General features: G+C 52.6%; 1 protein-coding gene across 5 annotated transcripts in view; it reads left to right on the top strand.

Moving 5' to 3' along the window:
- The window catches only part of Ksr1 (kinase suppressor of ras 1), a 134911-nt gene extending 121532 nt beyond the window's left edge, over positions 1-13379 (top strand). For 4 of the 5 annotated variants that reach the window (XM_028759198.1, XM_028759199.1, XM_028759201.1 and 1 more), the window contains 6 exons: positions 1735-1831; positions 5233-5366; positions 6020-6151; positions 6347-6482; positions 7160-7293; positions 10614-13379. In XM_028759198.1, coding sequence (XP_028615031.1) covers positions 1735-1831; positions 5233-5366; positions 6020-6151; positions 6347-6482; positions 7160-7293; positions 10614-10692 — 712 coding nt within the window. In that variant the 3' untranslated portion in view covers positions 10693-13379. Of the gene's footprint in view, positions 1-1734; positions 1832-5232; positions 5367-6019; positions 6152-6346; positions 6483-7159; positions 7294-9484; positions 10594-10613 lie in introns of those variants that run through there. The other variant, XM_028759200.1, reaches the window with a different exon arrangement.
- The last annotated feature ends 229 nt before the right edge of the window (positions 13380-13608 follow it).

A 13608-nucleotide genomic window follows, 5' to 3' on the forward strand; every position in this document is an offset into this window, starting at 1 on the left:
CCAGTGAGATGGCTCAGCAGGTTAGGGCACTTGTTGCACAAGCCTGACAACCTGATCTTGATCCCCAGAACCCACAGTGAGGGAGATGATTCCCACAGGTTGTGCCCTGACCTCCACAGGCATGCTGTGGTATGTGCACGCATGCACACAGGCACATATACAAAAAAATAAATAAATGCAATTTAACTTTAAAATATATGACTAAGATTATGCTGGCTCACAGTTTCACTCCTGTCAGTTGACGGTAGACCTAGGGTCTGCCTGGAAGTGCGTGTGCTGCTGAGGGATGAGCCCAGTGCCTTGCAAATTCCGTGAGGGCTGTGCTGAGCCACACCCCAGTCAGTCCTGACAGTTGGTGTCTTTGTGTGTATTGCCTTTGTCTACTCCAGGAACTCAATTGTCAGTCTCTGGAAAACAGTGACCCTTACCCAGAGCAGCAGGCCAGATACAGGAACGCTTGCCTGGGCCACTTAAACTGTTGACTTTTGAAATCAGAAAAAGGGGCTGGGGAGAGGGCTTGGTGGGTTACAGAACACCTGTTCTGTAAGCATGAGGACCCAAGTTCAGATCCCGGCACTGAGGTTTATAGAGTGGGGTGTGTGTGAGGGCAGGGCACACACATGAAGATAGTCTCTCAGTAGGGCTGTGGCTGTCCTAGAACTCGCTATGTAATCCAGGCTAGCCCCAAATCAGATTCACCTGCCCCTGCCTCCTGAGCGCCAAGAATAAGGACAAGCAACATTGTGCCCGTTTCACACCTAGCTTTTTAAGTGGTTGCTGGGACCAAACTCAGGCCCTCATGACTCCATTCCGTGAAGCCAAGAGAATCCTCTCCAACATAAGATACCCTGGACCTGGACCCTGTGCTTTGGGGAAAGCAAGCAAACAACCCCTAAAACAAACAGCTGTTTTTTTGTTTGTTTTCCTTAATGCAACAAACAAGGAAAATCTGCCCTTGTTCTCAGAGGTAAAGAACTGAACACTGTCATGTCACTAGAGTCCCCTGGCCCATTCTATAGAATCCCAGCCCAGGCTGGGCAGTGGTGGCGCACGCCTTTAATCCCAGCACTTGGGAGGCAGAGGCAGGTGGATTTCTGAGTTCGAGGCCAGCCTGGTCTACAGAGTGAGTTCCAGGACAGCCTGGCCTGTCTCGAAAGAGAAACCCTGTCTCGAAAAACAAAAAGCAAAAAACAAAAAACCCAGCCCAGAGCAGCACAGTGGAGTCTCCAGGGAGTCCAGCTGTGGGTGCCCTGCCCCGCAGCCTCCTCTGCCATCCCCCCACCCTCTCACTCGGGCCTCCATTCCAGAAGAGCTTGGAGTTAGTGAACAGAGCTGCACAGAGAGGAGCAACTGGACACTCAGTTAGCAACAGGATGGGATAACCTGGGATCTAAATATAATGAAATGATAACCTTCGTAGTGAGTCCTAGAGACTCTGTGTGGCCTGTTGAGAGTCCCGGAGGCTGAGTTCTTCCCCGTCTGAGTTCTCCTGCCCCGTGTAAAGATGGCCTGGGAGTGTAGGTGAGCTGCCAGGCCCTGAGCCTCCAGAAATGGGTGTGCATGCATGTGTAGCTGAGCTGTAGCAGGAGTCCTGGTTAAAGAACATGTTCTTTGGATTGTGTTGGTTGGGATGGAGAACCTTCTAGAAGCAGGTGGGCGCAGTTCCCCTTACAGGTTCCATTGGGCAAACCTGTACTAGCTCTAGGCCTCTTACCCATCCCCACTACTCAACAGCTTCTGCAAGGGGCGAACATTGCATTCATTCGTGAGGGACCCCAAGACATCTCTGGACATCAACAAGACTAGGCAGATCGCCCAGGAGATCATCAAGGTAAAGGTGGGGTTGGAATGGGGGTTCCAGCCACCTCTAGAGCTCTTGGTCTTCCCCCAGGCCATATCTGCCTGTGGCCGGTGGTTTGTGGCTCCTCTGTGTCCTAACTGGGGCACCTCAGCCTGGGTCCCTGTCTCATCCAATCAAATGCAAAGCTCCCCTGGGGGTTAAGTAGCTGTGAGGAAACACTGCATGCCCTAAAGACAGAGTCACTCTAGCTGTGTGACCTCAGGAAGGTTTAGCCTCTCTGAGTCTCAGCTTCCTCCCCTGTAGATGCCAACACAGAGCATTAGGTCAGAGCAGAGACAATGACATCGTCTGTACAGAGAACAGAGTCACGGAGCTAGTGCTTGGTGAGGAGGGTTTCTTAGAACCAGCAGTGGGAAACAGTGTTTCACCTCAGGGCATAAAAAGACCCACACTTTTTGCAAGTTTGCTGTTAGTTATCCTGATCTAGGCTTCCTGAGAGCAGGCCCTTTTGTTCAGCGCAAGCAGCTGTTTTCCACTCTCATTTTAAAAATTAATTAAAGTGAGTCTCTCACACATCGCTTAAACAAACTGTTAAGAGGACTGGAGAGGCGGCTCAGTGGTTAAGAACACTTGCTGCTCTTGCAGAGGGCCTGGGTTCCAGTCCCAGCATCCATGTGGGTCACAAGCATCCTTTTACTCTAGTGCCAGGGGATCTGACTCCTCTGACCTCCGTGGGCACCAAGCACACACATGCCGCACACACATATGTGAAGGCAAAACACACATAGAATGAATAAATCTATTTTAAAAAAAAAATAGTAAAATAAAGCCAAGTGATGTGAATAGAAATCATAAGATACTGAATATAGCCTCCTCTCCTTTTTTTTTTTTAAACTTGTCTGTGTTGAAAAGCTGCAGCCTCTTAGGCTGGGCATGTATCTCAGTTGGTAGAGTGCTTGGCTAGTATGCACAGAGCCATGGGTTCAGTCCGCATCACCATAGGCATTACAGTGGCACACACCTGTAATCTCTGCCTGGCTACCAAGCAAGTTCAGAGCTGGCCTGGGCTACATGAGATTCTGTCTCAGAAGAGAAGAATTGCCTCTCTTGCAGCTGTGCTGCAGTTTGCCCTTTTGTCTCCTCTGACCTTCCTTCCCTTATGCCCCACCCCCTTCTCTGGAGTGTTCTGTGTATATGGATGTCTTTAGAAAAGATTATCCCAATGGCATTTGGGGACAAACAGGGTTTCAGTCTGTCCCTTTCCAAGGTCACGATTATAAATTAAACCTCCAAGACCAAACCCCAAGGTGTCACCTCTGCCTCCAGTGTGGTCTGAGGCCTTTCACCAGGGACTCTGTTCCATCTCCCCACCCACACCTGAATCCTGCTCCTCTACACTTTCTGTTCTTTCTCAAACTGGGAGCTGTCCTCTGAGTCATGTGAGCCAGTGGAGCCAGGGCCCAGAGGGAAAGTGACACAAAGTCTCTGGAGTTGCCTCTGGCTGCCTCTTGGTCCTCCTGTTTCCTTCCTGCTAAAACCCCTCCTCTTCCCCCTGGGGGCCCCTAGGTCAGCACACTACCCCCTGCTCGCTTCCGTTTTTAGAGCATCTGAGATGCTTTGAGAGTCAAAAGTAGAGCAGAGGGACCCGAACTTCACTGAGAGGCTTGCAACTTTGGGGGTTGCCGTGGAGACCCCAGAAAGCCCTGGGGAAAGGACTGATGGTCCAGGTTCTCTGCTCCACAGCCCCTCTTCAACTGGCCCTTTCCGGCTGTCACATCTGGTTTTTGTTTGTTCAGATGGTTATTTTGTTTTATGTCAGGGACCATGTAGCCTAGGCTATCTTCAAATTCACTGTGTAGCTGAGGATAACCTTAAACTCCTCTCTCCAGCTCTCAAGTCCTGGGATTACAAATGTAATCCACCAAGCCCCACTCAGTGTCTGCAGTGTGAGTCAGCCTCAGAGAGGGACAGATCCTTGTCCTTAGTCAGCCCACAGTGGAATCTGTCACTGGGACACCTGGGAAAGGCTTGTCCTGGTTTAGGAAATGGCACTATATTTTATAAAGTTTGGTTTGCATTTCAGTCAGAGTCTGGGGAAGGGCCTCTCACTGGAAGACAGGTCCCATGGGAGGTCCCAGGCCTCACACCCTCTTGCTTCTTAGAGCAGAATTTACTTGGGTTAAGCTCTCTTCTGATACTCACGCAATGGATTTGTGTCTGTGGTTGATAATGTTTCCTAAACATGGCTTTTATGTTTCCAGGCATGTGACCCAAACTCCTTTATAGCCAGGGACACTTCTGGGAAACCTCATGCGGAAACTGGGAGGTGGGAGGAGGCCACAGCTAGACAGGCCATTCTCTTGTGACAGTGTGCCCCGGAGGTGTCAGGACCCTCCAAGAGTCCTGAGAATTTAGGGGATTCGTTTTGAGTAGCTGTGGCCTTATTGAGGTCCCATTGTCAGGTCATGGGCTCTGTGTGCTTGACCCTTGATTGGGCAGGCCGGAGCATATGCTGGTGGCAATCACATTTCACCTGGTGTGTGGCAAGGCCCGCACAGGGCTAGCCTCTGGAAATGGAGCATGGAACTCAGACCTCAGGCTTCATCTGGGCTCCTGCTACCATGACAAGGTGTTGGAAACAGCTGAACTTCAAATCTCACCCTGGGAATGTGTCTGTTGCCCCCTCCGAGTGCTGCCTTGCCAAAAAGCAGAGTTCAGCTCATCTGGGCTCTGTATGCCCCAGCCCAGATGATATTAATAAATGCCCCCGTCTGTGTGTCTGTGTAAGGAGGGAGGGAGGGAGGGAGGGAGGGAGGGGGGAAGGGGGGCGCTGGGACTGCATGTGCTTTCAGTTTTGTGCCACAGAGGCCCGAAATGGACCCTGTATTCTTTGGAATTAGAGTTACAGATGGTTGTGAGCTACCCTGTGTGGGTGCTGGAAACTGAACTCTCACCCTCTCTGCAGGAGAAGGAAGTGTTCCTAACCACTGAGCCATCTCCCCAGCCCTGGTCAGTTATTTTTTAAGTCGGTAATGCTGAGTACTTAACACAGGACCATGTGCATGCTTACTGCTAAGCTACATCTCCGGCCCTTATCACTCAGCTCTGTGCTCCCTGACTGCCCACTACCACTCACTGTGTCCACAGTTACCCGAGTCTGAGGTAGCTATCGGGCAGCAGAGTGGCATAGAAAGAGCATGGACTGGCTTGAGGTCAGATCTGTGCTCCCTGTCTGACTGCTGTGTGACCTGAGGCAATTCACTTGCCCTCTTTGAGCCTCAGTTGCTTCATCCGTAAGCTGAGGACAGTATCCCCCTGCCTGCTGTCTATGTGAGGGTGGATCTGGGGGTAGATGCTGTGTGTTGCCCTGAATGAAGCCCAACCTCCATCAGCATCCCCCACCCACTGATGCAAGGTTGGATGTCTTCCAGGGCATGGGGTATCTTCATGCAAAAGGCATCGTGCACAAGGACCTCAAGTCCAAGAATGTCTTCTATGACAATGGCAAGGTGGTCATCACAGACTTTGGGCTGTTCGGGATCTCAGGCGTGGTCCGAGAGGAACGGTGAGTTGGCTGTGGGTGTCTGCGTGAATCAGGGAACTGGAGCACTGTATGAGTGTGGGGTTCCCCTGGCTGTGTCACTGGATAGAGCCTCGTCTACACAGGCTAGGTTGCCTCAGTGTATGATTCAGCCCATGCTGTTTCAGGCCAGAGTTGGGTCTAGGTAATATTTAGGTCCCTTGTGGTACTCGACTTCCAAGTGGGTACCATGGAGGCTGAGTCCCCTGGCACGCATTCAGCTTGGCTCGTCAGTGATGGGTGAGAGGCCAGGCTTGTCTCCCCTTGATGAGAAAGGACATTGGAGTTTACTTCCTGTGGTTGTAAAGGGGTTGGAGTGGCAAGAAAAGCCCCTCCCTAAAAATGGAGACCAAAAGGAAGAGTGCCAGGCCAGAGAGTCAGCATGCACATGTGATAGCTGCAGTCACCCGAGACCTGGACAAACCAGTCCTCTCCCAACACAGGGACTCAGACCCTGTCACCAGCAGCTCCCTGCCATCCCCAGCTGTAGCCTCCCTCCCTAGACATGCCCATCCTATTCAAAGGCAAGACCTCTGTGCTACTCTCTCGGCTTTCTGCGTACCACATGTAAGTGAGTGACAGATGTGTATAGTCAGGCCACCTGCTCCCCACTGATGTGTCCTTGTCCTGGCCTCCAGGCGTGAGAACCAATTGAAACTGTCACATGACTGGCTGTGCTACCTGGCCCCCGAGATTGTTCGAGAAATGATACCGGGAAGGGGTGAGGACCAGCTACCCTTCTCCAAAGCCGCTGATGTCTATGCATTTGGGTGAGTTCAAACAACCAGCCCCCAAGTTCAAGAGGGAAGGCTCTGGGGCCATTGGGCTGGGAAGTGTGCCTTGGAAAGTCATGGCTGTGCTAGTTGTTGGCTTAGTGACTGTTTTTGGCCTCTGGTCTCTGGCTACTAACATGGGCGAGCCATTGTGAAGCTCCAGTAGCTCACACCAGTGGTGTGTCTCCACAGGACTGTGTGGTATGAACTACAGGCAAGAGACTGGCCCTTTAAGCACCAGCCTGCCGAGGCCTTGATCTGGCAGATTGGAAGTGGGGAAGGAGTAAGGCGTGTCCTGGCATCCGTCAGCCTGGGGAAGGAAGTTGGCGTGAGTAGAGGGAAGGAAGGACAAGCATGGGCTGGGCATGTGACATGACTATGAAGGACCACAGGCAGGGCGCAGGCTTTCCTAGTCGTGCGGGTACAGGGATCATTATATCGAGGACAAAAGTCTCAGGGGTGTGTGCCTTGTGTTGGCCACATGTGCGGGCCATGCCCCTGGATGTCAAGGCTACAGAGGGTGCTCTGGGGCTGAGTGGACCCTGAGAAGAAAGCCTTCCATCTGTCATGGCAGCTGTTTGGAGGGTTCTCAGCCACTGCTCCTGTATTTAGTACTGCCTGTCCAGTCTCAGCGCTGGAACACTGAGGTGCCCCCTAGTGGCAGCCCCGTTCCCTATATATTCCAAGAACTCTCCCTTTACCTACAAACACTTCCATGTTCATAGGATGTGCCTTCCATCTTGAAAGGCCACCTGCTCTCATTTTGACCTCTCCCCGTTTCCATTCTGCTTGACTTGGTCACCGACAGGTCGAGGAGGAAGGAAAGCAGGCAAGTTCGTTTTGACCTGGAAGGTTGTGGCTCATCTAAAAAACTAACTTCCCAGGGTTCTGGGTCCACAGATGAGCCGGGCACTTGAGGGCTTCACGGGACTCCTTGGGAAGTGTTCTGTCCTGTGCCTCACTCCCAGATGCCCACATACCACCAACTCCAGTGCTTTTTTACAGGAGATCCTGTCTGCCTGCTGGGCTTTCGACCTGCAGGAGAGACCCAGCTTCAGCCTGCTGATGGACATGCTGGAGAAACTGCCCAAGCTGAACCGGAGGCTCTCCCACCCTGGGCACTTTTGGAAGTCGGCTGAGTAAGTACTGCCTCCATGAACCAGACCTACCATCTGGAGAGCTTCCGTCTGGAGTGTCTGAGGGCGCCCTCTGCTGGACATGCATCAGACCACGAGCTGAGGCTACCCCAGAGTAGAGGAGCCGAAGGATTCTCATCTACCCAGTTGGTGCTAGAGGTGCCCTGTAATAGAGGAGCACCTCATTTCCACCTGTGGAAATCCACATATCACTATATTAGACCATCACTGACACCAAGCCCAGGCTAGACCATGATGAGAGACTTGTGCCAAGAGAAGGGGTCAGAGGTCAGGACCATGTAGGTACCAAAACAGCCCCTAACAAGCAGCATCAATATTGCTTAGGCTGGCACCCACTTATCACTGAACTGTTGAGCACTGAAAGCTTGGCGCCCCCTAGTGGTCTGCCACTGAGCTATGCGGCCCTTGTGTCAGGAGCTTTTACCCCTGAGGCACAAAGCAGCAGGGGGCACTGTCATCTCCCCTGTATTCTCTCCTCTTCTGTTTCTACTTTGGCTCTCTGACTTCCTCTCCCAAAAAACCCTCTCCAGCCACAACCCTTTGTCATGACCTGGGCCCCTGTCACTTGTCTCGGCTTCCTCAGTGGGAGTCAGGTCAGATCCAGAGTGCACAAAGTTTGCCAAGTGTCAGGTGGTAAATCCTGTAACCTTGGCAAGTGAGGGAGGGGCATTGAGGCCCTCCGGGCTGAGCCCTGTGCTGTGTAGATCCTAGGCCCTCTGGGTACAGGCTTCCTCCTCTATGAAACCACACCTGTACTGGGCAGGCACTGGCATTCAGAAATGACTCCTGTTTCTGGAAACCAGTCAGCCCCACCTTCTCAGCTCCCAGATGGGAAGAGTCCACTAAAAGGGTCCGTTAACAGGCCGCGGCCACCAGCTCCCAGGCTTCCGTGAGCTTTGTGTTCCTGGCCTCTGCTTCCTCAGACATGGGGTCTCTAACTCTCACTTTCTGTTTTCTTTCCCATCGGCTTTGTCACTTTTCATTTCCGGGGGGTGGCGGATACCCTGGCCTGTCTTGTCATCTCCCCTGTTCTACCATCCTGACTCTTCCACCTGTCTGCTGGCTGTCATCACTCACCGGGCTGGACCGGATTGGATGGCTCTCTTCAACTGCTGGTGAAATGGTCTCGGGCACCCCTAGCCGCTGGCGGAGCCGCTACTACGGGAAAGGACGATATGGTCACCCTGACTTTAAGAACTCCTGTCCAGTTCTGGAGGAATAGTGTGTTTCCATCATTCTCTCTTTTCCTGCGTGTGTGGCTGTCCTACCCGCCCTTCCCATTCTGTCTCTGCATGCCAGCTTCTCACATTCTTGCTTTGATTCCTGAAATGCACTCTGACCTCTTGCATCTGAAATGGCCACTAGACTCGTGTTTCTCACAGAGGGTTAAAGAAACAAACAGTGTGTGGCAGGGAGGGCCCCTCTCTATATCACATGGGCTAGCTAGCATGTGAGCAAGGGGGATTTAGCGCTCATTGAGCAAAGCAAGTCCCCTCCAAATCCCACTTTGGCTAGAGCTCAGAAGAGGAGAATACAGTGATCAAGTTGTGGTAGCATGTGCCTATCATCCCAGCATTCAGGAGGCTGAGGCAGGGGAATTTTAAGTTTGGGTCTAGCCTGGGATACATAGTAAAATGTCAGAAATAAAAGCATCAGTGGCAGCTGGGCATGGTGATGGGTACACACCTTTGATCCCAGCACTCAGGAGGCAGGGGCAGGTGGATCTCTGAGTCTGAGGCCAGCCTGGTCTACATAGTGAGTGCCAGAAGAGACCCTGTCTCAAAAAGCAAACAAACAAGCACCAGTGAGCGGCTAGGGTGTGGCTCTGTGGAGAGCTCTTGCTCAGGATTCTCAAGGCTGGGTTTGGGCTCCGGAACTACAAATATTAATAATGACGTTGGTAATAATGAGCGTAGAGAGAGGCAGGGGAGAGCCGAGTAAGCAGAAGGGACCACCTCTGAAGCCATTTGATCGGCACAAGGAGCCATGCCTGCGGTGCCTACAACTGCCCTGTGGGAACTTGGAGAAGATTCCCTGTGCTTGCCCCAAGCCATTCTGAGGGGTGGAGGTGGGGATCCTATCCAGGTGGGTCCCTGGGCAGCTGCCCTGGCCAGGCCCCTGAGCCCTGGCTCTTAGGCTCAGGTTCTGATCGCCCCCTCTCCTCTGTCCCTAGGTTGTAGACATGGCTGCCTTGCATGCCCCGGGGCTTCCTTCCTCCTAACCACCGACTCAGCTTCACGACTTCTGCTAAGACTCAGAACGCCGGCGGGCACTAACCCAGGGGACGCCATCTCTGCTGCTCCAGACTCCTCCCTGTGCTCTGTTTTTAACAGCTTCCCCTCCCCCCCACATGGCCCATGGGTGCCTGACTTGTGTCACTGCCAGGGGAGGATGACACTAACGGGGTGACCGTCAAGGCAGAAGAACAGCTTTCAGCTGCCTTCGTTGATAAGATGGTCTCTTCTCTCTCGTTCTCCGGAGAGTGGCTCTTGCTTGTGTTCCTCTGCTCCCTAGCCCTGACTAACACCTTCATGAGCCCCTGCTGAGCATGCTCAGAGGATGGGGAGGGGCATGGTGACCCTGGGACATTGTCCTGCAAAGGATGTCACAGTTCAGAGCTGCCCAGAGTCAGCACTGAGGTCATGGACCAACTGGAGTTCTCTCTCCCTGGAGTCCTCTCTCCCTTGAAGACAGGACAGTAGACACAAATGCACACACACAAACACACACACCCCAACAATGCACACACACAAACACACACACCCCAACACAGCTGTGTTGCTGTGAAAGGAGGCACACTCGAAACTCATAAACAAAGTGACACCTGAGATCAGAGCTTAATAACAGAGGCAAGCCTGCCGCCGCAAGCCTGTCTGTTAGGAGTGCATGTCTGTCCCTGACCAGATTTCTGCAGTCAGGCTCAGGATTCTACTCCGTAGTGGCCCCAGTGGACACCCCCCACCCCCCATGAGCACCATTTCTAAAAGGAGTGTGTGACATCGCTGGTCCTCAGGCCTGGCTCACCCAGTTCCACACTACATGGAGCAGCCAGGGCGGAAGCAACAGCTACCACATGCTGGGTGCTGGGCAGTCAGGTGAACAAGCCACTGTCTTCCCCTCATCCCTGCCAGGTAGGGAGTGTGGCCGAGGCCCAGGACTTAGGGAGGCCAGGAGCAGCTCTGCCAAGGCTGTGGACGGAGCAGTTGGCATCACTCAGCTCCTCTGCTAAGCTTAGCCAGCTACACCTTAACTCTGAACAAGGCCAGCAGAGCCATAACCGGTGTCTCTGCTCCTCTCTGCAGCATTAACAGCAGCAAAGTCATGCCTCGCTTTGAAAGGTTTGGCCTGGGGACCCTGGAGTCCAGTAATCCAAAGATGTAGCCAGCCATGCACGTTCATGCAGAGAGTGTCTTCCTTCCTGGAACATGATTACGAAACATGCAAACCACCAGCACAAGGAATCAGAAGCATTGCAGCCCAAGCTGCGGACTAGGAGCTTGACTTCTCCATGAAGAACGTGCATTACCAAGGTGTGTGGGGCTCGGGATCACCGCCGTCCACGAAACTCCAGATGATACAGCTACAGCCAGTGTTTACACAGAGGTTTCTGCCCGGCAAGCTTGGTGTTTTACAGTAGGTAAAGATAATTCTGCAGAAGGGTGCTGGCACTTTGGAGCAGCAGGAATGCCCCCCGCACACCCCCCCACTTCTGGAAGGCCCTGCAGCAGTGAGGGGCCCAGGGTTGAGCCGGATGGAAGAAGGAAATCGGCATGAATGTGACTGTACCGGGAGAAGGGCACATGGCAGGTTTGCCTTGGCCTGTGCTTGGGCCCTGAACCACACTAAGGAGCAGCAGCCTTGCTTAGGAATCTGTCTGGATTACAGGGGTCACAGTTCCCGGAAAGTTGGATTCAGTTTCTGCTCTGATCCAGGCTTCTTGTGCTTTGAAAACAAAAAAAAACAAAAAAAAACAAAACAAAAAAAAACAACAACAACAACAAGAAAAAACCATACGGACAGAATCTGTGTGACTTCTAGACTGATCTGAGGGATCTTAACCCGGCTTCTGCTGCAGGGTGAGGGAATAGCCACACATCTGTAGAGCTGCCCACTTCTTATCTGAGACCTCCAGGTAGGCACAAAGGCTGTGGAACTCAGCCTCTATCATCAGACACCCCCCAGAGCCGAGGGCTAGCCCATTATGTGTGTACAGTTCTTGGTTAAGGAGAACAGGGGCAGTGGCAGATGCAGCCTGCAGCAGTGACCCTAGCACCTTAAAGTCCACTGTCTGTCACCCCAGAAGGTTCTAGACCTACCATCTCGTGGGAGCCCTTTAGCCCTTTCTGAACCCTGTGTGTGCTCTGAGCTCAGATGGGGGCATGAGACGGTCCAGGCACATCAGTTAGGTAAGCTCTGATCTGAGCCTCAGACCTCTGTTCGTTCCTGTGAGCAGGAGGGGCTGGACTGGGGAAGTCAGATGTGGTGCCCAGTAACTGTAGACTACCGAGCAGGGCGGTCCTTGAGCAGGGAGGGTAGGCAGCAAACAGACTCCACAGCCAGAGGAGAGAAGAAATGGGGGTGGAGTGGAAACTGGGTTGGATTCAGACCCACAGGCTGAGTCCCACCGTGAGTGGCCACCCAGCTCCCTCTCAGTTATACTCCCAGTAAAGCCACAGTTTTCAGAGCTTTTGCTAACACCAACTCTGGTTCAGGTGTCTCTTAAAACAGGCCACTCTCTGAGAAGTCGTAGAAACTCCCCCTCCCCCAGCCCCCAGCACACACCAGGACAGTAGCATCTTGACCATGCCTCAGGGTGAGGAGGAAGAGCCATGAGCCTCTGCTCAGCTCTGCATGGGCTGTCCAGTAATTTCTCTGCCCCTTCAGCTTTCCTCACTTGCCCTGACGTGACCTCTCTACTCCAAAACCAAGTGTGTGCCCACTGCCTCTGGCAGTCTCATGCCTGCGCCCTCCCAGAGGCCACAGCGCCCGAGGCTCTGGCGAGTCTCTCACCATGTGAGTGTTATGATGTCGGCCTCCCCTCATGGTAGAATGGGAGCCATCAGGCTGCCAGCTGAGTTAACCCTTTCAGTTATCCCCTGACACCAAATCACAGTGGGCGGCACACAGCCCACTGACAGCAAGCCTGAGTCTTGGTTTGTAATGTGAACAACACAGTTCAGAAAGCTTTGAGCACTGCATTGAGTGTGGTCTTGCACATGTGCGGGGACCAGATAGGAATAGTCATGGTCCCTTCTGGGGGCCAGTATGCTGGGGGCCCGACATCTGCCGAGAGTGGAGCTGTAGTGCTGGACCCTGCTCCTCGTTCTCCAAGTCCTGCCTGTCTGCCCTTCATGTAAGAGAGTTCCCCCACTGTGGTTCCCACTTCCTTTTCTACTTAAGTGACTGTGAATTGAAGTTAGGAAAGCTCACCTCCTGTGTACTCTCCTTGTCTCCTGGGAAACACATGAAGGATGACAGATACTGTGAATTCAGCCTGCATAGCCACTGTGAAGGCGATGAAAAAGGCTCAGGCCTCGGAGAACCTGTCCACTAAAGTGTGAGGCCCTTTTCCAGGCCCCCTGAGTGCCAGCCTCACCCCGAGGAAAGCCTTTTCCCATCAGAGTGGCAAGTAGTGAATCTAGGCTAGTGCTGGGCTTCTCTAATGCACCTAGTCAGAGCCCTCCGTCATTGTCTTCTTGTGGTCCAGGCAGGGAGTGGCAAGCCTGTGTTGCTCTGTAGTGACAGAGTGAGATGGGACAGCCACGCTATGCTGCAGCGCTAGCCAGGATGTCATCTGTGTATACACCTAGAGTCTTCTGTGGCCGCGAGGCAGACATTTATTTGCTTATTTTGAATGTGATGTAAAATTTGTACAGTAAAAGTTTTTATATTTTCTATCAATTGCATTTGTCTTCCAGAAATGCTTTAATTTAAATTACAATGGTTAGTCTTGATGAATGTGTTACATTGGGGTTTTTGCCACTGCTAAGAATGAATGTACCCTGTGGCCGAGAGAGCCAGGCCTAGGGGTCTGGAGTTTGTGAATAAAGTTTACCAAGGTGTCCTGAGGCTCATGTTTATTTTGACTAGTCCAGATGACTGTTGGGGACCATGTGGGTGAATGTCATAGGAGGACAGGAATGGAGGGCTCAGGGGTGTGAACCCCTGCTGGGAGCTAAGGAGGTGTTATGGAGTCAGGACGGGAGGATCAAGAGTTCAAGCCCATCCTCAGCTAGATAGTCAGTTCCAGACTGCATGGGAGAGAGAGAGAGAGAGAGAGAGAGAGAGAGAGAGAGA

This window comes from Grammomys surdaster, unplaced genomic scaffold, assembly GCF_004785775.1.
Source record: "Grammomys surdaster isolate TR1022 unplaced genomic scaffold, NIH_TR_1.0 126278, whole genome shotgun sequence".
In the NCBI taxonomy this organism is placed as follows: domain Eukaryota; kingdom Metazoa; phylum Chordata; class Mammalia; order Rodentia; family Muridae; genus Grammomys; species Grammomys surdaster.